Here is a 21,806-nt window from a genome sequence, read left to right on the forward strand (position 1 = left end):
GAGTCTTCAGCCACCCTCATGGGGCTGGGGATGCCAAGGGCTAACTGTTTGGCTGGGGATTGAATCGTCCTCTTCCCTGGCAGTGACCAGGAATATATAGGAGCTAGGGTATGAGACCTTTTCTTCCAACAACAGAGAACCAGGCTTCAGATGAGGGTGGGCAGAGGCTAGGATGGGGCCACGGCTGTCACTGGGGTGAAGGACAGAAGCCCACACATCCTATGAAGTATGAGATTAAGGCTGTGCAGTGTGACCATCTAACTGATGCTCTCCCCTTGTCTGGCAGGTCTACTATGCTCTCTACACCTTCAAAGGCCGAAACACCAATGAGCTGAGCGTGTCAGCTAACCAGAGACTCAGGATCCTGCAGTTTGAGGACATCACAGGCAATCAGGAGTGGTGGTTGGCCGAGGCCCACGGCAAGCAGGGCTATGTGCCCTCAAGTTACATCCGGAAGACAGAGTACACGTGAGGCAGGAGACAGAGCCTGCACCCCATGCCTTGTTCCTGCTGGGACTGCTAGGGTCTGGGGGAGGCTGGCCAGCCCTGCAGCCCCCACTGCTCACCCTTAAGGCTATGCCTCTCACAGCTGTGCAGTGCTCCTGGGCCCCAAACACTGGCTGCCATCGCCCCTGTAGGGGAGAAAGAAGGGTGGGCTGGCCAGGTAGGCAGGAGCAGGCAGCTTGTGTGAGGGCAGGGGTGAGTTCACCTCTGAGGTGTGTTTGAGCCTCCTGTGTCCAGCCAGGAGCAGGGGAGCAAAGCTTGGGGCTGTCACTTCCCCAGAAGGGTAAGGCTTGACTCAGGCTGAGGAGCTGCTGTAGATTTAAATTGTGGAAGGCTAATGCTGAGTTTCTGGAGATTGTCTTTAGTCAAGTAGTATTAAAAACAACCCAGACTTTGTGAATATGCTCCCTGTGCAGCAGGAGCCTGGTCTTGCCTGTCTCTGCAGGACTTGGGGTGGGACATTTACACACTGCCTGGGGAAGCAGCTCTGAGGTTTGCTGGGAATAGTTGAGCTCTAGGCCTGGGATGGGTATGGCCTCTGAAACCCTCAAAACAAAGCCCCCAGCATGTGTCTTCTCCCTGTGCTTGGTCTCCCAGGGGCTTGGCCATTCCAAGGTCTGCTGCTGCCAGCAACCATCAGGTTCTCATCTTTAAGGTGAGCCAGAAGCCCAGAACACCATACCCTTGTCAGAGCAATATTGGCTGTGCCCAGGACCCATCTTTGCATGGCCATGTCCACCTGGCTGCTCTGGCCTGGGGCAGGGGAGAAGGCAAAGCACAAGCTGTCCTCCAGCCTGTTCTTTGGGGTCTGACCAGAATTGCCTCACCTGTGCTTTCCTGCACGGCCCTGGGGCGGGTGCTGACACTCTGGAGCGGCAGGACCATCATCCCGGGGAGGGCTGTGGTGCCTTTTGCTGGGTTGGTGTGTGATACGGCTGCTGCCATGTCCTGAAGGGAAGAGGTTCCCTTCATGGGGCAGTGTTTGTATCCCCTGTACTGCTGCTCTGCAAATAAAGATTTGCCCTTGTGTATAGCAGGTGCCTTTGCAAGTATTGGGAGACCTGGGAGGAGTGGCTGGCAGGTGCTGCAAGCCTTCATGCAGACCCTACAGGGCCAGGAACAATATTTCCATTTTGGTGGGGTCCAGCATTCTAATGCCTTGGTGTTTGTGCCAGCTGCAGCTCAGGCGTGAGGAAACAGTCACAGGAACCTTCTTTATTAAGATGAAGTGGTTGAACTGCCCTCTTCCCCAGCTGTGTGTTACATGACTCTGGGGCTCCAGGGCAGTAGGGGCTGGTGGGGTGAATGGTTGCCCTGCTCTAAGTGGGCACCTGCTCCCTGCATGAGGAGATCTGGCCCAAGAACAAAGAGTCAAGGGTTTGTTAACAATAATCACCATACTTTGTGTGTGCATGGCTGTACACAGATGTGTACCTGCTGTTCTCCAGCTTGTCGCTGCCACCATCAGGTTTGCAGCCTGGAACCATAGCCCAAAATCTGCCCCACAAGTGGTTGTGATAACCTCAGGTAGAGGCTCATTTATTTGCAATACAATCAAAGGGAGCAGTAGCCACAGGGAAGGCAGGCAGGCAGCCCTAGTTTTGCTACAGCGCAGTGTTCTTGCATGAGTAGAGCTGTGGCCCCCAATTTAGACTGCCCAGCTCTGTGTAACCTGTTGGCAGCTCTCCCCACCCAAGCACTAGCCAGGTTTAAAGCTAAACCGAGGCTTACTTATATGCTTTGACATCAGCCATGTAGTTGGAAGACTACTAACAGTTACAAAAAGTAAATAAATTATAACATTCATTCTTTGATTAAACTGTAAATTTCATTCCATAATGCTAAAGCATCTCTAAGGTATATTCACCTTGCAAGGTGAAGTACAAAAACTAAGATCACCCCCACTGGAGGTCCTGATCTCCCTGCCTGGCAGAGAGCTGTCCCCCTCTATCCTGGAATAAATGATGCAGCTCCAGCCCCTTGTGTGCACAGCAGGCAGGATGTGGTAGTAAGGTTAACAGCTTGCTCAAGTCCAGATGCTCTGTCTGGACAGCAAGAGAAGCCACCCTCTTTGCTTGCCCGCTGCAGAGAGGCCAATTCCTGGGCAGCTTGGCTGTGGGAGACACCAGCGCCCGCTGGGTGAGTGGCAGCAGGAGGAGCTGTCGCACACGCCCGGCCCCTGCAGCACTCTGCCTACAGAGCGGTGGTTTCTGCAGCGGTGATGCCGGCGTCCTTTGCCATCGCGGAGAAGATGCCCTGCTTCATGAGCAGCTGCTCAGGGCTGTCGAATTCCACAATCTGCCCAGCATGCAGCACCATCACCCTGGCAGAAGGGAACAAGGCCTCAGCTCCTAGGATCTGAGTGGATAGCGCTGCTGGGGCCAGCGCTGACAGCCCACCAGCCCTCACTCCTACACCACTTTATGTGGTTCTCCTCTCAGCAGTTGGAGGGCACAGCCCTCCTCCCTGTGTTACGGGTCACACACATAAGGTGTCAAGAGCAAATGCTTCTGGGGTCTGTTGCTGTAAAGAAGGATCCCAAAAAATGTTTCTCCAACAAAGGCAGCACTTCTGCGTGGGCATCCATACTATCCTTCTGTTCTCTTCACCACTGCGTATTACTTCCCCAGGCTTTGCATCCACCCCTGCCCCTCTAGCTGCATTCTTGCTTCCGCTGCTGTCCACCTCTCACCCCATCCCAGGAGTCCAGATCCCCATTCCATTTGCCCCACAGTATTGTCCCATGGTACCTGTTGCTGTCCATGATGGTGTGGAGGCGATGGGCGATAGTAAGGACAGTGCAGTCAGCAAACACACTCCGGATTGTTGTCTGGATTAAATGATCAGTTTCCAGATCTACGGCTGCTGTTGCTTCATCCAGGATGAGGATCTTGGCTTTGCGGAGAAGGGCCCGGGCCAGGCACACCAGCTGCCTCTGCCCAACACTGGGATGAAATGAAGAGCACGAGTTACTAGACTGGCACTAGCGGACCTTCTGCAAGCCTACTGCCTCTCGCTGCTCTGACCCCAGCACTGTCTCTGGGCCACCACAGAAGGGTTGGCTCACACTAGCTCCCTAAGAGCCCTGACTCCTCGGCCATTTTCTTCCATCTTCACTTCCCAGAAGCTTCTGTGCATCATCCCTGGACATCCACTTTGCTGGAGGCTGCAATTCCAGGGATCTAGATAAGGGAGGGGAGCTGGGCCTGCATCTGCTCCTCTGCTCACCTCAGGTTCTCCCCTGCCTCGCTCACAAGATGCAGCAGCCTCTCAGGAAGGCTTTGCACATATGTCTTCAGGTGAGCCAGCTCCAGGGCCTTCCAGACCTCCTCGTCTGAGTACTGGTCAAAGGGGTCCAGGTTCATCCGCAAGGTTCCAGTGAAGAGCACAGGGTCCTGCCAGGGACAACACTGTGTTCAGCCCCACCACAGCCACGTAGCAGGGGAAATGGCTCCAGGCCTCCAAGTGTGGCCACATTCTGCTCACACCACTGCCTGCAGCTGGCAAGGGATATGGTGACAGCCTGCTCACAGGCCTTTGGCACGTCCACAGCACCCAGGGACACACTGAGGCCATGCAGTGCCTGCAGGGGGCATGCAGCAGTGGGATGTGGAAAGGTGGGGATCAGCTCACCTGGGGGATGATGGTGAGGCTCTTGCGCAGGTCATGGAGGCCAATTGTTGCTATGTCCACGTCGTCGATGATGATCTTCCCTCCAGCCGCCTCCAGCACCCGGAACAGGCAGTTGGTGAGGGAGGATTTTCCAGCCCCAGTCCGGCCCACAACCCCAACCTATGGAAGCAGCTTTTTAGACCAGATGACAGGGCTGTAGAAAACAGGGCAGATGCTCTCCATCTTGGTCTGGCGGGCCTTCCTGCCCTTACCATCACCCAGACTGTCTGCTTTGTTTCCTTTCCTGCAGCTCAAGTCCCCAGGAGCCACATCCCATCACCATCCCACCCCAGCGCACGGACTGAAGCCAAGAAGAAGAAACAACTTTAACAGAGTCTCTGTAAAGAGCATAGTGAGGGCAGAGGCACCTTCTCAGTGCTTCCAATATTACAGGTGATCCCCTGAAGAGCCAGGTCCAGTTCAGGTCGGTAGCGAACTTTGTAGTCAACGAACTGGATCTCGCCTCTGCTGGGCCAGCCATGTGGTGGATGCTTTTTTGTCACCCATGGAGCCTGGGGGAGGGCACAGGAGCATTAGGGGGGTTCACTCAGCAATGCTGACTAGCACCAAGCTGTGCAGCAGATGTTTGCCCAGACGCTGGATTCCTCACCTCATTCTTCACTGTCATGTACTCATGGACCCGCTCCACAGCCACGATGTTGGTCTCCAGCTCCGAAGATGTCCGCACCAGCCAGTTCAGTGTCTGGGTCACCTGCATGGCAGAATCAGAGGGTGCAGAGCTCAGTGGCACCCAGGAACAACCACCTCCCACCTCAGCCCAGGGAATCATCCTGGGCACAAGCATACCTGGCCTGGCCCCTAATGTTCCACTGCCGAGACATAGCCCACCTCTCCCCAGCCCTTCAAAAACTTTGCTGCAGCATCTCTGATCCACAGCAGGGCCATATTCCTCCCCATGGCAGCAAGTATCCCACTCACACTGGGATGAATATGTGCTTCCCTGGCTCTATAGCCACTCTCCTGGGAGTGTCCTGATGGGACACCCCAGATAATACCATTTCCATGGATCAGAGCTGGTGGCAGTGCAGCATCCTGCTGCCAGCCCAGAGCTTCCAGAGACAACCCTGTCCCTGTCCCTGAATGAAAAAATGCTTTCAGTGACTCACATTGAGAGCGGAGGAGACAGAAAGACCCACGATGCCGCCCTCCAAAGTGCCCTTTGCAATCACTGCCAGAAGTGCAGAGAAGAAGACCACCAGGCTCCCAACGAACTCCAGACGGATGGCCAGCCACCTGCACCAGGAGAGGACAGCTGAAGGGCAGTGAGAGAGGAAGGAAGGCATCTGCCTGTGCCCAACACACAGCCCACCAGTAATAGCACAAACATCCCACACAGCTAACCACGAGCCCAGTGCTGTGCACGCGGCACACATTGGTGCATGTACACAGCAGGTCATTTGTGGCCAATTCTGCAAGCAGGTTAATTTATGTCAGTCCACGTCTCACACATAACCTCCTGTGCTGGTAATGCCATGTATCAGAAAAGCCCCAAACATTCAACCCTCACACACCCAAATCATTTACCAGTAAGATTCAATACCAGAAAGTGCCCACATTGCGCTCCTGCTGGGCCTGGAGGATCACCCTCTTGCCAGAACTCACCAAGAGCATCTCAGCCCTTGACTGCACAGCTCACCCTGCCCAGCCTCTGGACACTTTGTAGGGGAACATACTTTGGCTTTCAAAATCACCCTAAAATGTCCCATTGCCACAGATGGTGGCCCTATCTTAAACTGCCCCAGTACCTACACAGACCCTCAATGCTGAAATCAAGAGGGAGGAATGCAAGACCCCAGGGACCTCTCAGGACCCAGCAGCCCTGGGCAGAAGTGCTGCAAGCTATGCTGTGGCATAAGTGGTAAAACTCACCTATTTGATACTATCCAGGAATAAACACTTTTCTGATTTATGTCCATGGTGATCTCATTTTGCTTCAGGAACCGTTCTTGGTGTCCATAGGCCCGGATCACAGAAAGGCCTGACACAGTCTCACCAAAGTGGGAGTAGATGGGAGACCTTGTGACAGAGTCTAGACGCCTTAGCTGGCGTGACGTGGAGACATAGAAGCGCTGAAACGAGCGACCCAGACTGGTTACCAACACAAAGCCCAGCAGCCACCAAGATACTGTTCTCAACAGGGCAGAAGCTTCACTCAGGGCCCAGTTACGCACCAGCACAAAATAGTAGAAGATGCTCAAGGGAATGATAATGACAGCGAAGAATGGAGTGGCCAGGCAGATCACAATCAGTGTGCTAATGATGGCCATGAAACAGGAGATCCAGCTGCGGAAGGACATGGGAATGGTTTCATCTACCGTGAAGATGTCCTGGAGCATATAAAAAAGTATAGAGAAGCAGTCAGTGACCCCAGAGAGAAGGAGAAGCCCAAAGGCCTTATACATACAGGGTTCCTACACACTCCTGTGTGCCAGACACTTGTAAAAATATCAGATCATCCTGAATTGGTGTTATGGTCACAACCTCATTTAGGGGCACAGTTCTTAGCCTGAGAACAGCTGAGTTAACAGAGAAACTTGTAAGTACACTGTTTGTGGTATTTGGGAGTGGGGCTGCAGCCAAGCTTCATCCCTAATGGGCTACAGCTGTGAAAAACAGGTGACCAGCATTGAAGGTAATGAGACATGGAGTGATGAAGTGCACTGACCAATCACAAAAGGGTAAAGAAGACACACAGGTGTAAAACATGTAAGATGAAGGGTGTAAAAGGTTGGGCTAAAGAACAAGACGAGCAGGTGCTTGCAGCCTTCTGAAGTGACATGATGTCACGCTGTGTGGGCAGACACCTGAAGCCTTCTGATATGGTATGGTGTTACTCTGTTTGAGCGAATGCTTAAAGCTTTCTGAAATTGTATGGTGATGCTTTGTGTATTGTGGCCATCTCAACTGCGACATATGCTGTGACAGAAACTTCCTATAATATTCCCGTTACACAGACCAGCTTTAAGAACTGCATCTTCATCAGGCCCTAGGATGCAGGAGCAGTAATTGAAGCAAAAAGAGGGTCAGGGCAAACTCCAGGTCCATGCAGGTGCACCCAGGTCTCCAGCTGGTCCTCATCCATCTCTTAGCCGGGCACGACATACTCCCTCAACTCAGAGTAAACCCAGGCTTAATTTTAACAAGAAATTTAATTTCCAAAAATCAAGAGATGGTACCAAAGGAAGAAGTGGAGAAGCAGCACACTTGAAATTACCTGTTTGTATTTTCCCTCCTTTCTCGTTTTCTCTTTGTTTTTGACCTTCACTTAGATAGAAAAGATTGTAGATTTTGCTGGAAGTCTATAACCAGAAGGACTTCTCACTGTGGAACATGAGCCTAGGCTCTTACCTCTCTTAGTCATCTACTATGGACCCTCTTCTGTTTCTCCACATTCTTCTTGCCCAGGTGACTTCAAACAGGACACAGTATCCAGGTGTAAGCTCCTCAGCACTGAGCAGAGGAGGTAACAACTTCCTGTGATTTGCCACACTGTCTTTCTAATAGAGCCCAGGATGTGGTTTGGCTCACGGTCAGCCTTGCATCCCCATGTCCTCCTGGTTCCTTCCCGGGCTCAACTGTGCAGTGCTCAACAGAGCAGGGCTATGCCACAACCCACAGCACTGCAGATGTGGTGGAACAAACACCTTGTGCGTGTTGGGGTGTTCTCGTACCTTGGCAAACCTATTGACAATGCGACCGATCGGGGTGGTGTCGAAGAAGCTCATGGGCGCGCGCAGGACGTTGCTGAGCAGCTGCTGGTGCATGACACGGGAGGCTCGCACGGTGCCCCGAGCAGACAGCATGGTTGCAAAGAGCAGGAAGAGAGCTGCAAGGAGAGCATGGGGCTGTCACCAGCTCACGGGTGACACTGGCCCAAGGTACCCTTTGGCTTGATGGACACACCAAGCAGCGCCAAGCCAGCAGCTCTGCAGCAAGCCACTGGGATAATCCTGCATCCCACCTTCTTGGGAGGCCTCAGTAACTGCATCCCAGCACAGGGGAGGAACACTAACCCTATTCGAAAGCCTTGGGCCCTAGCACTATGTCTAATCTGATTAAGGAAAATGATTTTAAACTGAGGGGACAACACAGACTTGGGACAATTTACGCTACTTTCAGACTGGCATGTGTCCACAATTCAGCCAGGAGCTGGAAGGAAGGCAGCAGCAGGCAAATTAACAAAACGCTGGGTCCCTGCTCCTTACCGCACTGCTAGCTGCAGGCCTTGCAAGTCATATCCCTCCTGGACCACACAAATGAGGTGAGTGGGAACTGCTCTCCTCCCACACTCACCCTGTGACACTCCCAGTGCCCCAAAGACACCGATCCGCAGGTCCCGCTGCTGTGTGGGATAGGTCTGGTTCTGATAGCGCACCGAATCGTCAGTCCAGTCGCTGAGCCACAGGTTGCTCCCCACGTAGGCAGCGTATTGTCCAACATAGCCCATGACGATCCAGAATGCAAAGCATGAGCCAACAGCATGCAGGTACTGCAGGTACATGGAGAACTTCACCTGTGGACCAATTGAGCCCATCAGACCGCAGGCAATGACACCCAGCACAGCCTTGGGACTCCACCTTGCAGCCCACAGTGCTCCCCTCCACCACCCCACCCACCAGTGCCAGGCAGCTCTGTCTCCTTTGTGTCTCTTGGCTGTGGAAGCCCACACCAGCTTCTCTGAGCCACAGTCAAGGTCTGGCAGCACTTAGCCAGGGCAGCACAGTGTTTCATCCCTCCATTCTCCTCACCCTGCCAGTTTCCACAGCTTCTTTCTCGATCAATTGCTGTCCCTTCAGCTTCTTTGGGTGCTCCTCCTGGGCCTTCTTCTGGGAACTGGTGCTCTTTTTACTAAGGCTGCAGGGAGGTGATGAGTACCATTAGTCACAGGCTGTTGGATTGGTCCTAATCTCCTGGGGGTCCATCCCTGTGTCGCACTGGTGGTGGAGTTCTCTGGAAAATAATGTCCTAACTGGGGCAGCTTTGAGTGAGCCTTGTGGAAGCACTAGGCATGTTGCAGCCATAAAATTAAAGCCTCATTCCCAAAAGCAGAACTAGCCATCAGCACAAGTTTCAGGGAAGACTGCAGAGTAAGGCTGTGGCACGCTAGTGTGAGTAAAAGCAAAATCAGATGCTCCTGACTCAGAGCAGCTTGTGGTAGGAGCAGGCAGGAAGGCTCCCAGCTGAAACTCCCTGGGAAGCCCCCAGATCCCTGTCTCTGAGGGAGCAGTGCATGTGGCAGGGGAAAGAGCTGAGAGCTCAGGTCATGGCCCACCTGCGACTCAATTTTCTCCGATGGATGCTGGCCTCTCGCTTCAGGGTCATAGTCACCACATCTTCAGTGCGCTCCTCTGCGCAAGGATCAACAGCTTCATCAGCCTCCTCTTCATCCCCAGCTAAAGCAACAGCTACAAGCACAGGGATGAGGGAAGGTAGGATCAGGCACCGAGGAAAGAGCAGATCCCATACACCACACCTCTGCTGCACTCAGCTCTGTGCCGTACCCTAGGCCTAGGCTGTGTCCTACCACCACATATCACACCTTCTCCAACCTTGCTGCAAGACCAGCACAGCAGGAGGAGGAAGAAATACATTGTGCTGGAGGGAGAACTTATAGGGGACATAGAGCTAAAGGCCTGCATGGAGGCAATCCCTCCTGCTGACTTATCCCAGCACCACTGGCCAGACCTCAAGCAGAGATTTGTGCTAGTTTAGTAGCACAAGATCTGGTAGGTCATATCACTCCAGCTCAGAAGCATCTCCTTGAGCAGGTAGAGGTGGGTCCTGTGAAGACATACTGGGAATAGCCAGGCTGCAGCTGGACAACTGGGCTGAGCTCTGACAGGGTAAGCACTCACCTGACCTGACACGACTCCTCCCCATAGCACTGGGGGACATGATAAAGATGAAATATTATCCTGTGGGATGTTTAGAACAAACCAAAGGATCTTTCTGACCCCAGAATCACAAAAACATGGAGCCTGTTGCCACATAAGATTTTGGAACCCATAATAAATGAACTGAAAAGGGAGTAAAAAAGTTAAACAGGTCCTGTGCTGAATGTTCAACATAATGCCTGAATGCCAATCTTAGTCAGGAAGTTATTGTGCTGCTGATTGCCAGAAGTTGAGAAGGATTCACAGCAGCCACCACTGGAGCCTGGGCTGGATAGGGCCAGGTCAGGCTGACACATCAGACCTTCATATCCCCAAGATAAATGCACAGCCACTCTAACTGCCACAGCCCCACTGTGTTCCCAGTACCTGCAGTATTTTCCTCTGAAACATCCTCCTCCTGATTTCCATACAAGTTCAGGAACTGGGAAAAGGCCCCCTTGTTTGCAAGCAGGGTGCTGTAGGAGCCATGCTCAGACACTGCTCCTGCTGCCAGCACCACAATGTTATCGACCTGGGGCAGGAAACTGATACTGTGCGTCACCAAGATCCGTGTCTGCAAAAAGGGGTTGCAGGGTAGTGATCATCAGAGCACCCCTCATCCCCAGCCATGGGTCTGCAGGCTCTCCATCTCCCACTTGGGGACTTGTCTGCTTAGCAATGCCTGGCTATGAGGACACAGGGTACCCCTCTGGGCACTCTTGAGGCCTCTCCTGCCTGCTGCAGCCCCATGTGAAAGCTGCAGGATTCCTCTCTGTCCCAGGCAAGCAACCTCAGACTTCCTCGGATGGCTAACACCATGCCAGTGCCACTCCTGCCTGCCTGGGTGGTGGGCTGGAGGGTATGAGTGCTCACCTTCTTTTGCAGCAGCCCTTTTGGCCCCAGCACGTGCTCAAAGAGGTACTTGCCCACGTGGGCATCCACAGCAGACAGCGGATCATCCAGGATGTAGATGTCTGCATTGCTGTACACCGCCCGGGCCAGGCTGACCCTCTGCTTCTGGCCCCCACTCAGGTTGATTCCCTGGAAGGAAGGGAAGGACCTCCCTGGACATGGGGCTGGCACAGGGCAACAGCTCTGACCTCTGCTGCAGGTGCTATCAGAAACCCATAGTGCCCAGGGCTGATACCTTCTCTCCAATCTCTGTCTGGTCACCTGCAGGCAGCAATTCCAGGTCTGGAAGGAGGGCGCAAGCCTTGAGGACCTGCTGATACCTGGCTTCATCCAGTTCTGACCCAAAAATGATGTTGTCTTTCAGTGTGGCATTCTGGATCCAGGCCTGCTGGGGGACATAGGCCAGGGAGCCCTGGAAGGAGAGACAAGAACAGCTACCTGTCAGAGATCAGCCTGAGCACTGACACCTCCTGCAGCCTGCCCTTGCCCTGAGCCACCACTTTGGGACGGTCCTGCTCTACTTCCCCGCTGAGCTCCCAGGCAGCCCCAAAGCCCTGTGCACCAGCTGGTTCCTCTCACCTGGATGTTGATGTATCCCTTGATATTCTCCATCTCCCCGAGCATGGCTGACACCAACGAAGATTTGCCTGAGCCCACAGCCCCCACCACAGCCACCAGGCTCCCAGGTGTGATATCCAGGGTGACACTGCAAAGACACGAGGACTGAGGAAGCAGCACTGTCACCCGTCAGTTCCTGCGTGGGACAGGGCAGTGTCTCTGGGACACTCATGCCTAGCAGCACTGTGGAGGTGATTGCCCTCCCCACAGCACACAGAAAGGGAAGGGGCAAATTGGCTCCCCTTCCCCAGCCCTCTGCCCTGATGTGGCGCAGAGCACTCACTCTCTTATGGCAGCGTTGCCGTCCTGCTCCCAGGCGAAAGTGGCCTCTGAGAAACGCACAGCACTGCCTGCCAGGGAGAGATGTCCCTCAGAGAGGGGAAAGCCCAGGGCTGGGCCAGCCTGAGGCCCACAGGGAGTAATCTGGAGGTTCACCTGCCTGCAGTGGGGTTGTGGTGGATAGCTGAGGTGTCCAGGTCTTCTCCACTCAGGTAGCGCTCCAGCCTTGCAGTCGACACATTGGCCTGCCATGGTAGAAAGAGGAAGAGGATGGCACATGGGCATGGGGCACAGCTGGGTGGGCTGACAGGAGCCCCATAAGAAAAGCATCACATCACAGTTCCCACCCAACCTCTGGGCCCCAAACCTGTGTTATGCATGTGAGTCCTGTCCCACCCCACTGCCAGCAGAGTGCTGTGCACTGACCCCTGGGGATCCATCACACACCTGAGCCCCAACTGCTGGTTTGGACAGAGGTCACAGGATCCCCCCTGCCCTATGTGAGGCCTGACCTGCACCAGGGAGGAGATGACCATGGGCAGCGTGGCCATGGGGAAGCGCAGCACATTGAAAAGGGAGATGGCAGTAAAGGCCTTCTGTGCATCCAAGACGTTGTTCTCATCCACAAGCACGTAGACAGCAAAGCTTGCCAAGGAGACCTAGGACAGATAGAAGGGAAAGCCACCATCAGAGTGTTTGTGTGCAGCCCGGACCCTCACACTGCCCCAAGGCCTCAGCAGCGCCTTTGTGCTGGGGAGCTGTTCCCCTCCTGCTTCTGCTCTCCTTTGGGCCCCGTTTCACCACCCCGATGGGACCCCTTTCCACCACAGCTCTCCTGCCAGCCACCAGAACATAAACTATATCCACCAGCCAGCCCCTTCCTCACTGCAGAAACTCTCCAGCTGAGGTTCCAAATATTTCCCAGCCCCTTGGACACAGCCCAGCCCCAGCTCAGAGGAAGGTACCCCCCTCCCCTGGGCTGTTGTCACTCACCAGGAAAGGAGCACATGTGAACACGAAGACAGAGACTGACTGCAGGTAACTGAAGTTCACCAAGTTCTTGAGCTCACGTGCCCGGATCTCACTAACTCGCTTCTCAAAGGAGGGCTCCCAGGCAAAAAGCTTCAGGATCTGCAGGATGAGCAGATGCTGGTCTCACAGGAATGCCCACCTCCACGCTCAGCTCACCGGTGGCCAGCACCTCCATCACCTGGCTTGCTCAGAAGCCTACTTGGCCACTGCATCTCCCCCTCTCCTGTCCTGCTTATAGCACTTCCCCACTGCACTCCCACTCCCTCAGTCTCAACTTAAAGGTCATTGCCAGCTCCTCTGCCACCATGCCACTACCACAGCCATCCAGAAAACCTTCTCTAGGCTCCCAAGTCTTAATCTAAGTATCCAGAGCTCCTCCCCAGCCAACTTTTCAAAAGATGAGAATTGCTGAGGGCCAGACACGGGGCTCCCAAGCTAGGCTAACACTGGTGCTGTAGGGTTACAGAGGTGTGCTGCCTCCAGGTACAGTACACCAAGAAGAGGCGTGCAGCAGCTGGCTGGAGAAGTCTCCACTCCACTGCCCACCTTGATTCCATTGAGGATTTCAGTCATCATTTTCATGCGTTCATCCTTGTTCTTCATGTTCCTCTCCTACAAAGAGAAGAGCTTGACATCACCTGAACCAGACAGAAGTTCACCCTTGGAAATACATCTGGGCTGCCACAGGGAAGGATGGGCTCCATAGCCCAGAGAAGTCATCCTATGAAGCTGAGCCTTGGCTCCCTGGACAAGTTGGGGATAAACACCACCCTGCTGTCAGGTAGAAGCTAAAGCTTTATCTTACGGTTGGCAATACCTCATTTTTAGCCCTCAAGGCTGTGCCCAATCTGGTTCAAGTTCAGCTGTGATAGTAGAACAGATCTCACCTATCTCCTGCTCAGGGCAGCTGATCACCTCTGGCTCAGGCTAGAGGCACCCCCAGCCCAAGTGAGATCAACTTTCTAGGCTGGGAAAGATCCAGAGCATAAAAGCAAAGGATAGGAAGTGTGGAAGATGAGGGAGGGGAGCAACAATGGGGTTGGATGTGGGAGACCAGGAAGGATATTGCACCCACCACGGACCTGAATGGTTTTGGCCTTGGCAACCAGGAACGCATTTATGGGGAGGAGCAGCACCAAGGTTGCAATGCCAGCCAAGACCGAGGGGCCCAGCTCTCCCCAGAGGAAGGCAATGGACAGGATAATTTGCAGGGGGGATGACCACAGCTGGTGAATAAAGTTGGCCAAGTCCATGAACCTCTGGGCATCAGCTGACATCAGATTCACAGTCTCTCCCACCGTGGACTCCTTGCGGGTGGCTCCGGACATGGTGAGTGACTGGGAAGAGAAAGCACAGTCAGCGCAAGCCAGTCTGGGAGCAGCCCTGCTGCCAGCAGCATGGCTCAGAGCAGGGAATTAGACTAGGCTGAAACCACTTCTGGGTTTGCTCCTGGTGCCTCTGTACTGGGCATCAGTGCTCTCCTCACTGCCTGCACACCTGGAGCCACTGGGTGCTGGGTGCAAAGGAAAGCACCCCTGTGCAGGAATCCTAGTGGCACCTGCCCTACGTGTTGCACTGCTCTGAAGAGAAACCTCCCTCAGCCCCTGGTAGCTGTCAAACACATGGCTGCAGCACCCAGGTCCCAAGCAGAACTAGGGCTCACAGCGTCCTCAGTGCTGGGTGGGTGTCCCCCAAGCTCTCCCTGTGCCTTCTGAGGAGGAAAATGCACACGCTTCAGGTTGATGGGGCAGGTGGATGATTTTATCCACAGCTCAGCTTGGAGAAAGCCAACAGGGATGATGACAGGACCATACAGACCTTCTTGTAGATGGCAGCGATGAGACTGGCTCGCACATTTATGCCAAGCTGGAAGCACAAGCTGAAGTGCTGCTGCAGGCAGAGGGACTGGATCACTGCCGTCAGGAAGAGCAGGATGGCATACAAATAGCCTTGCCAGGCAAAGGAATCCTCATCTGACACAAAGGCAATCAGCAGCCTGGCAGGGAAACACGCTCATGAGACACACACCCTACTGAGACAGACCCTAGCAGGATGCTCCAAGTGAATGCAGGGGGAGCATCCTCACAAGAGTGGTGAGCAAAACGCTGCCCCAGAGAGCTGGCTTGACAGTCAGCAAGCTGGGAACCCTGTTCTGTCACAGACAGGGCAGAGGGTCACTAATGGAAGATCATCCACACCACAGAGACTGTGCTGCTCTGCAAAACAGAGGCCCTGCTGGGCTGAGCTGCACTGACTCTTGGAGGGCCCCAAAGAAGAGCCAGGACTGTCGCCAGGGAGGGAGCAGGGCTGCATAACAGAATGCAAAGGAGCTGGCAGCCAGCTCAGATCAGTTCTTTGTTAAATTGTACCCCAACACATTCTCCCATTTTTGGTGAGGACACAAAATGTCCCCAGGGTCTGTGGCTGGCAGAGGCACACATGGAGAAGGTGGGGCTGGATACAAGTGCACACACTGGGAGGTGGTGGGGCTAGGTGCACAGTCAGGACAGAGACAGAGAGAAAGCACTCACTTCAGCAGCTGGGGGCTGACAAACACAAGGGCATCGTGCACCACCTTGAATGCCACTGCTAGCAGGAGATTCTGCTGGAAGGTCTTGACCAGGGTTTTCATCAACCAGCCCCTGGGGTAATCCTTGGGAGGGCCTGAGTCCTCACTGTCTCCCTTCTTCTTCTTCGGCTGCTTCTCCTCCTAGGGGAAAGCCCACACAGAAGTGAGGGAGCTGGTTGTGCAGGCATCCTGCATCTGGAAAGATGTTTCAGGGCAGTTCCTCACTCACCTCAGATCAGGTATCCTGAACTAAGTTTTAGCTTTAACTCCTGTCACATTCCCTTTCACTGATCTCTGCTTATGTCATGCACACCCAGGACTACCACCTTCTCTTCTGTACCAAAGACAATTGTTAAAACCTAAACCAGCCCAAATCTCTCAGGCCAAAAATCAGGCAAAAATCATGAATCTGAGGCCAGGGGTGGTCACGGAATGATGTTCCCTCTGACCTCATTGCTGGAAAGTATCTGAGCTAGGTAGACATAAGGGAACTGCTTGTACTGCAAATTTGAGGGTGGTTCCTGTCTTTATGTAAGGCAGAAATATGGAGATTTTCTTGGTCTCTCAAAATATGGGGATCTGCCAAGGACATGACAGGAAGACCCTGTCATGGTTTGCCCTATCCTTGCCCATGGTCCTGCAGGATCAAAGAAGGGAAAACCCAGCAGATGGCTGCAGGGAGGTGAGGTGACCCTACTCCCTGAGGCTGGACCTGGATGTCTCAGCCTCGTACAAGGCCAAGAGCAGGAATGGATTTACCAGCACCAGGATGTCTTGGCTCTGGGCCTTGCTCATGCTGTTCCCATGGGCTGGGTCACCTTCCTGGCGTCTCTTCTTGCGTTTCCGTTTCTCCAGTTCTGCTCTGGCCTTCTGCATCGCAGTCTTCATGTTCTTCTCAAAAGCAGTGTAAAGAGCCTTTGTCTTGTCTTTATCTTTCAATTCCCAGACATCCTCTATCTCCAAAGGCTTGCGATAGCCCTTGAAAACCATGCTGTGGGACAGAGAAATCCAATGATACTTGTTGGAGACTTTCTTGCTGCAAATGCAGAGCCTTCACACCATTCTGGCCCTGGGCTCAGGCTGCACAGGCTGCACCCAATGTGGTGCCTCTCCCAGCCTGTGCTGCAGGTTCCCCTGAGCCACCCCTGCATTTTGCCAGCCCTCCCTCAGAGCCCTGCTCACCTGCTGTACCACTGAAAGGTGATGGAGCTCAGGAAGGAGGCTGTCACCTCTGGGTTCTGTGGTACAAAGCAAAGGGGGTACTGAGACATTGTTTATGCTGGGAGATGGTTTTGACAAAAGATGCTTCAGCACTCCCAGCCATTAAGGAGCCTCATAGGTTTCAAACCATGCCAGGTCCAACCCCAGAAACCTTAGCTCAGAGCCAGCAGCAGCCCACCCTGGACACACATGCAGATGCCCCATGCTGCAGGCTCCAGCTCTTGCTGAGCCCTGTGCTGAAGTCTTCAGGTCTTCCCAAGGAGCCTGGAGCCTGCCCTGCCCCACACAATGCTTAGGATGTGGTGCCCCAAACCCAGTCCCATGTAATCCTCACACCTTCTTCCCGATTTCCTTTGTTTCTGGGGCAATATCTGAGAAGCCTGAGACAAGGAAGAGCAGCAGCTGGAGCCCGTAGGAGATGAAGAAAAGGATAAACCGTGGCAAGTCAGAGATTGGTTCCTGCAGAAATGGAAAGCCCAGGGTTATTGCTGGGGATTGACTCAAGGCTCCTGGTACTCAGAGACAAGATCCATCCCCTGGCTGAGCCCAACAGAGCAGTGCAAAACTCACTCTGAGTCATGGATCAGCTTCCCTTTGCCACCTCTCCCTGCTTCTCCCTGACCTCCTCCCATAAGTGTTTAAGGGGAAAAATTAGTCCTGGAGAGTTTTTACTTCCCCAAGAGACAGGATGAATTCAAACAGCAATTCCTTCTCAGGTATTTTCTGGTTCCCCAAGGTCCCCAGGGCAGCTGGAACCCCAGTGATACCACAGAGAGTTTGTCAAGAGAAGATATGAAGAAGCTTTCTTTGGGAACAGAGCAAGACCACGGGGAGGCGCAGAGCTTCCTGTCAAACCCAACCTGCAGGGCTTTCCGGACGAGCGACTGGAAAGGCAGAATCCCACAGAGAAGGGTCAGTATCCAGAAGCAGAAAAGCACCCCCGAATCTCTGCACAAGCAGAAGCGTCGTGCATCCTGTACCAGCAGGACCATAATCTGGGGGAAAGAGAATCAGTCAGAGCTGCAGGACTAGGTCTGGCTCTAAAAGTGCCCATTGGAGCATGTGTCCTGGGGTGCCAGCACACATGATCTGCTGGGATTCACTGCCTTAAATACCCTGAACACACCACCAACCCTTCATGAGCTTCAGAATTAATTATATAGGGCAAAGGTTTATTTCAGGAAGACATAAGATCAGGTTTGAATGCACTCTGACATTATAGCAGGGCACTATTACTCTTTCTAGCTCTTCTCACTCCAGATTCTCAGACATGTCAAGCTGTGAGGGGTCACACCCTGTCTCCAGCACCTTGCCTCCAGACCTGGAACTGAACTCAGATCACATTCTAGCAGTGCAGCCTCTCTGGGGAGTCTGCTTGCCTTATCATCTCACATGGACTCTGCATGTGAAACTAAATGACACAGCAAAATAAGAAGGAGAGAAAACGTGTTTTGCTTTTAAGTGTAGCTCCTGAGCATTTGTTAAGACTGTTGGAACACTCCATGTCTCACACAAGATGTCTGTAACTGCCATGCACATATTCCATCAAGCTAATAGCCAGTAGATCCTCTTTAGCCAGCTTTCTGCCCTGCCTGGGCACCCCGTGGTACTTCCTGGCTCTCTGCCCAAAACTGAGCAGCAATGTAAAGGAAGCTGTGAGACATCAGAGCTGCAAGCCATGGTCTGATGTTCACACTGCAAAATCAGTCCTGTGAAAAGCATACTTCTCTAAGTAACATTCTATCAGAGAGCTCAGCTACACTTGCAGGCATAGAATCATCCCAGTTTTAAGAATAACAGCAGGGAGCACTGTACAGCCAGGCATCTGCCCTCAACATATCACCCTCATGCACCACCCACACAGATTTGTGGCTAGTCCTACCCAATTTCCAGGCCAGCCTTGCCCCATGGACACAACTTCCCTCTGACCTCTGTGCTAGGAAAGCCTTGTTGTGCTCGGTGCTGCAGTCTCACCCTGACCCTGGTGACACAGCACGTTCACGGCTGAGCCCTTACCCAGGTGGCGATGTACAGGCTGGGGTTTGTGTACTGCACAGCTGGCACAGCACCCTGCTCGGCGTCTACAAACGCCAGGGCCAGCTCCGCCACTGCTGTCAGCATCAGCAGAGTAGCCAGCACCTGTGGGGAGAGAGGGCCAGCCCATCGTGGACACTGGGAACCACTGGGAGACAACAGAGTATAAAATACACCCTTTTCAATACACCCTCTTCAACCCAGACTTGGCCTGGGACAGCTTTCAACCCTGTGAACGTGCCACAGCTCCACAGGAGCACTGCCATTATTTTCAGTCCGGAAGATAGCAGCCCACAAGATGAGAAGCCCCAATAGACATTCTGCCCTCCCTCCCAGTGCATCCCTCCCTGTTATGCCCTCTGTCCCAGATATGCCTCCTGCTCAACTCCCCTTTACATTTCTGTCCCCGATGCTTCCCTATCCCATTGCTCCTTCCCTCCCACACTTCTCATCTCTCCATCCCACACCTGACTGTAGCACAGTCTTTCCACTCATACCACCAACACCTCAGGCTGCTCCAGCCTGTCATCTGTGCCCCTTCTGCTCCCCTCTACCTGTTTGATGATGTAGAGTTTGGTCACAGAGGATTTCTTGGCTCTGGATTTGCACATGGGCAGGAGCTGCCATGGGGCCAAAATCCAGAAGAAGCCAAGGGGAATCCAGACCAGCACAGTCAGCTGGAAGCACACAGGCAAGTCGGCATCCGGACGAGCAAGGTAGGAATCATTCTGGGGGCAGCAAGGACAGAACACCAAGTCACTTATGATGGCTTGACTCTGACTTGGCACACGGGACAAAAGCCAACACTCCTATAGGTCCTGCCCACCCAGCTCCATCCCATTGCATCCCCCCTTCAACACCCACCCTCCTGGCTGGGCATTTCAGCACTCAGCCAAGGTCCGAGCGATATCCCCATCTCTCTGCCTGAATGTGGGATGGCCAGCCCTTGCTGGAGCCAAGCCAGAAGAAGCAGCTGAAGCCAAATCATTCTCCAGAAGTCCATACAGGCTGTCCTGCATTCCCAGGAAGGCTAAAACAGGACAGAGCTCAGTCAGAGAGGTGTCACTGCCTCACTGTCTGGTGAACACTGTGCAGGCAGTGCACAGCACTCAGTGCCATGGCACTCCTGGATAAACCCCAGAACCTCTGCCGACCACTTGGGTCTCACTGGCAGGACAGGCTGCGAGCCTTGGAACCCACTGCTCTCCCTCCACAGGGGGTGTCCTGTGCCGAGAACAGGCAAGGGGGATGATGCAGTCACTCACCCAGAAGACGGAGCCGCAGAACTTCTCCAGGGCTGCTGACATAGCTCAGGGGAGAAGAAAGAGCAGCTCCTTCCTCTCTATCTGCCCAACTGAGACACCTGGGCAGATGCTGGGATAAAAGTCCCCCCACACCCTCAAGCGGTCTTGGGACAAAACCCTCTGATGACCCACAGTTATTTATTAACTGTCTGCTATTGCACAACCCTACAAACCAAAGCAGTGATCAAAAGGGCTTGGGAAGCTGCACAGGCTCAGAAGGGAGGAAAGACCCAAGAAAGAGACCAAAGGGGAGATACAGGGAAGTCACAGTAATTGCAGGACACCACAGCCATTGCTCAGAAACCATAGCCTTGATCAGTGCACACCAACAGACACAAACTTGTCTGGACCCGCTGAAGACATTACTTTGATGCAACAGACCTCTCCGGTGAGAAGCCTGCGGAATGCCAACAAAAAGTCCAGCAAAGGCTGGTCCCGCAGTGGCTGGTGTCCCCTGGCAAGGGGGACCATGGCACCAGCAGTGCCCCAGGCCTGGGAATTTGCAGTTTCTGGCAGCTGAACTGACCACATGCTGCACTGGTCTTTCTGAGTCCTCAGGATCCAGATTCCTTTTACTAATTTCCTGCCCGCAGAGCCTGAAAATTTTCCAAATTCATTCTTTTGCTTCTCTCTTTCCCACATTTCCATGTTGTCTGTGTGTTATGGCAATTGGCTGACCACAAAACCCCAAAGAGACTTTGAATCTTCATAACCCCAACATCTGAGACAGAAAGAGGATGATTCCCAAGGATACAAATTGCCACTGAACCCTTGTTGCTTAGAAAGGCCTAGGTGTGACAGGGACATGTGGGGACAGTGCTGCTAAGGCTGGAACTGGATTTGCTTTATCAGGTGTGCTCTTGAGGAACAGTAGGGTGACTGCAATAATCGTGTTGTCTCTTGTAACGGAGTTAGAAGATAACTCAGAAGTCAAGGGTGACACAATGAGTAATTCCTCAGGAATCATCAATACCAAAGAAAGGCTCAATGTCCAACTCAGTGGTTAATTATTAGCAATTTGTCTGATTAAATCCACATGGTTTTGTAAAAAAAAACTATCCCTAGTGCTATGTCCTCTGGGCCAGAACCAATACCCTGCTCATGAGAGCTATAAACTGATGCAATGAGTAAGAAGTGAATGGAGTAGTCACTCAGCCCTTCTCCATCTGGACTGCTGATGTGATTCTTCTTTCTGACACTGGCACAGGTGTCCTCTGGCCTTGCTCAAAACCACTTGGAACACTGCTGCTAAGGGGGCCACTTGCTTATGACACCTTCCTACATAAGGCCCCATCCCATTGCTTGTCTGTTTTTAGTACAGGTCACAGCTCATCCTCACCCTGGCTTTGGTCTCTCACTCAGAGCTGAAGTGTTGCCCTCAGCACAGGATTCCGCTCTCTTTGATGTTGAAAGCAAGCGTAACCCACTTTCTCTAGCCTCACAGCTGGAGCATGCTCCTCCTAAAAACCCACAAAGCTTTACTGTCCTTCAGCTCCTTCCATAAATCTTCCTCCACTAAATACCCAGAAAACATTCATTGGGACCACAGAGTGTCACAGTAATCTAAGTAGCACCTCTTTGGCCAGCAATACCATAGTTTCCCTGTGCTTCCTTATCTTTATCCATCTGTTGTACAGCCTATTACAGCTTTTCAAAACTGGGCATTGATTCAAGCCCATCTCACACAGGGTCTGATCCAGAGGTCTCTGCCAGGCAATCAACCAAATCCCTCCAGCCCTCACTGCTCATATCTTCTCTGAAGAGTTT

At 53.2% G+C, this 21,806-nt stretch overlaps 2 protein-coding genes across 16 annotated transcripts in view; one reads left to right on the forward strand and one right to left on the reverse strand.

The window, feature by feature from the left end:
• The window catches only part of DNMBP (dynamin binding protein), a 34,108-nt gene extending 32,570 nt beyond the window's left edge, over positions 1–1,538 (forward strand). For all 15 annotated transcript variants that reach the window (XM_068197785.1, XM_068197770.1, XM_068197774.1 and 12 more), the window contains one exon: positions 287–1,538. In XM_068197785.1, the coding sequence (XP_068053886.1) occupies positions 287–472 (186 nt within the window). In that variant the 3' untranslated portion in view covers positions 473–1,538. The remainder of the gene's footprint in view (positions 1–286) is intronic.
• ABCC2 (ATP binding cassette subfamily C member 2) lies at positions 904–20,748 on the reverse strand. Its single transcript, XM_068197768.1, has 32 exons — positions 20,001–20,748; positions 19,290–19,463; positions 18,718–18,840; positions 17,562–17,696; positions 17,038–17,160; positions 16,663–16,718; positions 16,240–16,471; positions 15,443–15,621; positions 14,730–14,907; positions 13,994–14,248; positions 13,458–13,523; positions 12,873–13,010; positions 12,392–12,538; positions 12,036–12,124; positions 11,884–11,946; positions 11,562–11,688; positions 11,218–11,394; positions 10,944–11,111; positions 10,458–10,644; positions 9,470–9,602; positions 8,946–9,051; positions 8,491–8,710; positions 7,869–8,023; positions 6,369–6,524; positions 6,067–6,266; positions 5,304–5,430; positions 4,787–4,888; positions 4,545–4,688; positions 4,138–4,296; positions 3,733–3,899; positions 3,255–3,449; positions 904–2,827 (listed from the first exon to the last, which is right to left on the reverse strand). Exons 1-32 carry the CDS (start codon positions 20,040–20,042, stop codon positions 2,698–2,700), a joined length of 4,653 nt encoding a protein of 1,550 aa, XP_068053869.1. The 5' UTR covers positions 20,043–20,748; the 3' UTR covers positions 904–2,697.
• Positions 20,749–21,806: the final 1,058 nt, after the last annotated feature.

Source organism: Anomalospiza imberbis, chromosome 8, assembly GCF_031753505.1.
Source record: "Anomalospiza imberbis isolate Cuckoo-Finch-1a 21T00152 chromosome 8, ASM3175350v1, whole genome shotgun sequence".
Taxonomy (NCBI): Eukaryota; Metazoa; Chordata; class Aves; order Passeriformes; family Viduidae; genus Anomalospiza; species Anomalospiza imberbis.

Excerpts from the sequence above, each read along its gene's own strand:
- ABCC2 (XM_068197768.1), bottom strand. The coding sequence starts at position 20,042 with ATGTCAGCAGCCCTGGAGAAGTTCTGCGGCTCCGTCTTCTGG. Across the intron at positions 16,719-17,037 it reads CAAAGGAAATCGGGAAGAAG|AACCCAGAGGTGACAGCCTC; the intron begins GTGTGAGGATTA and ends TTTGTACCACAG. Across the intron at positions 6,267-6,368 it reads TCTTCTACTATTTTGTGCTG|CGCTTCTATGTCTCCACGTC; the intron begins GTGCGTAACTGG and ends CGCTCGTTTCAG.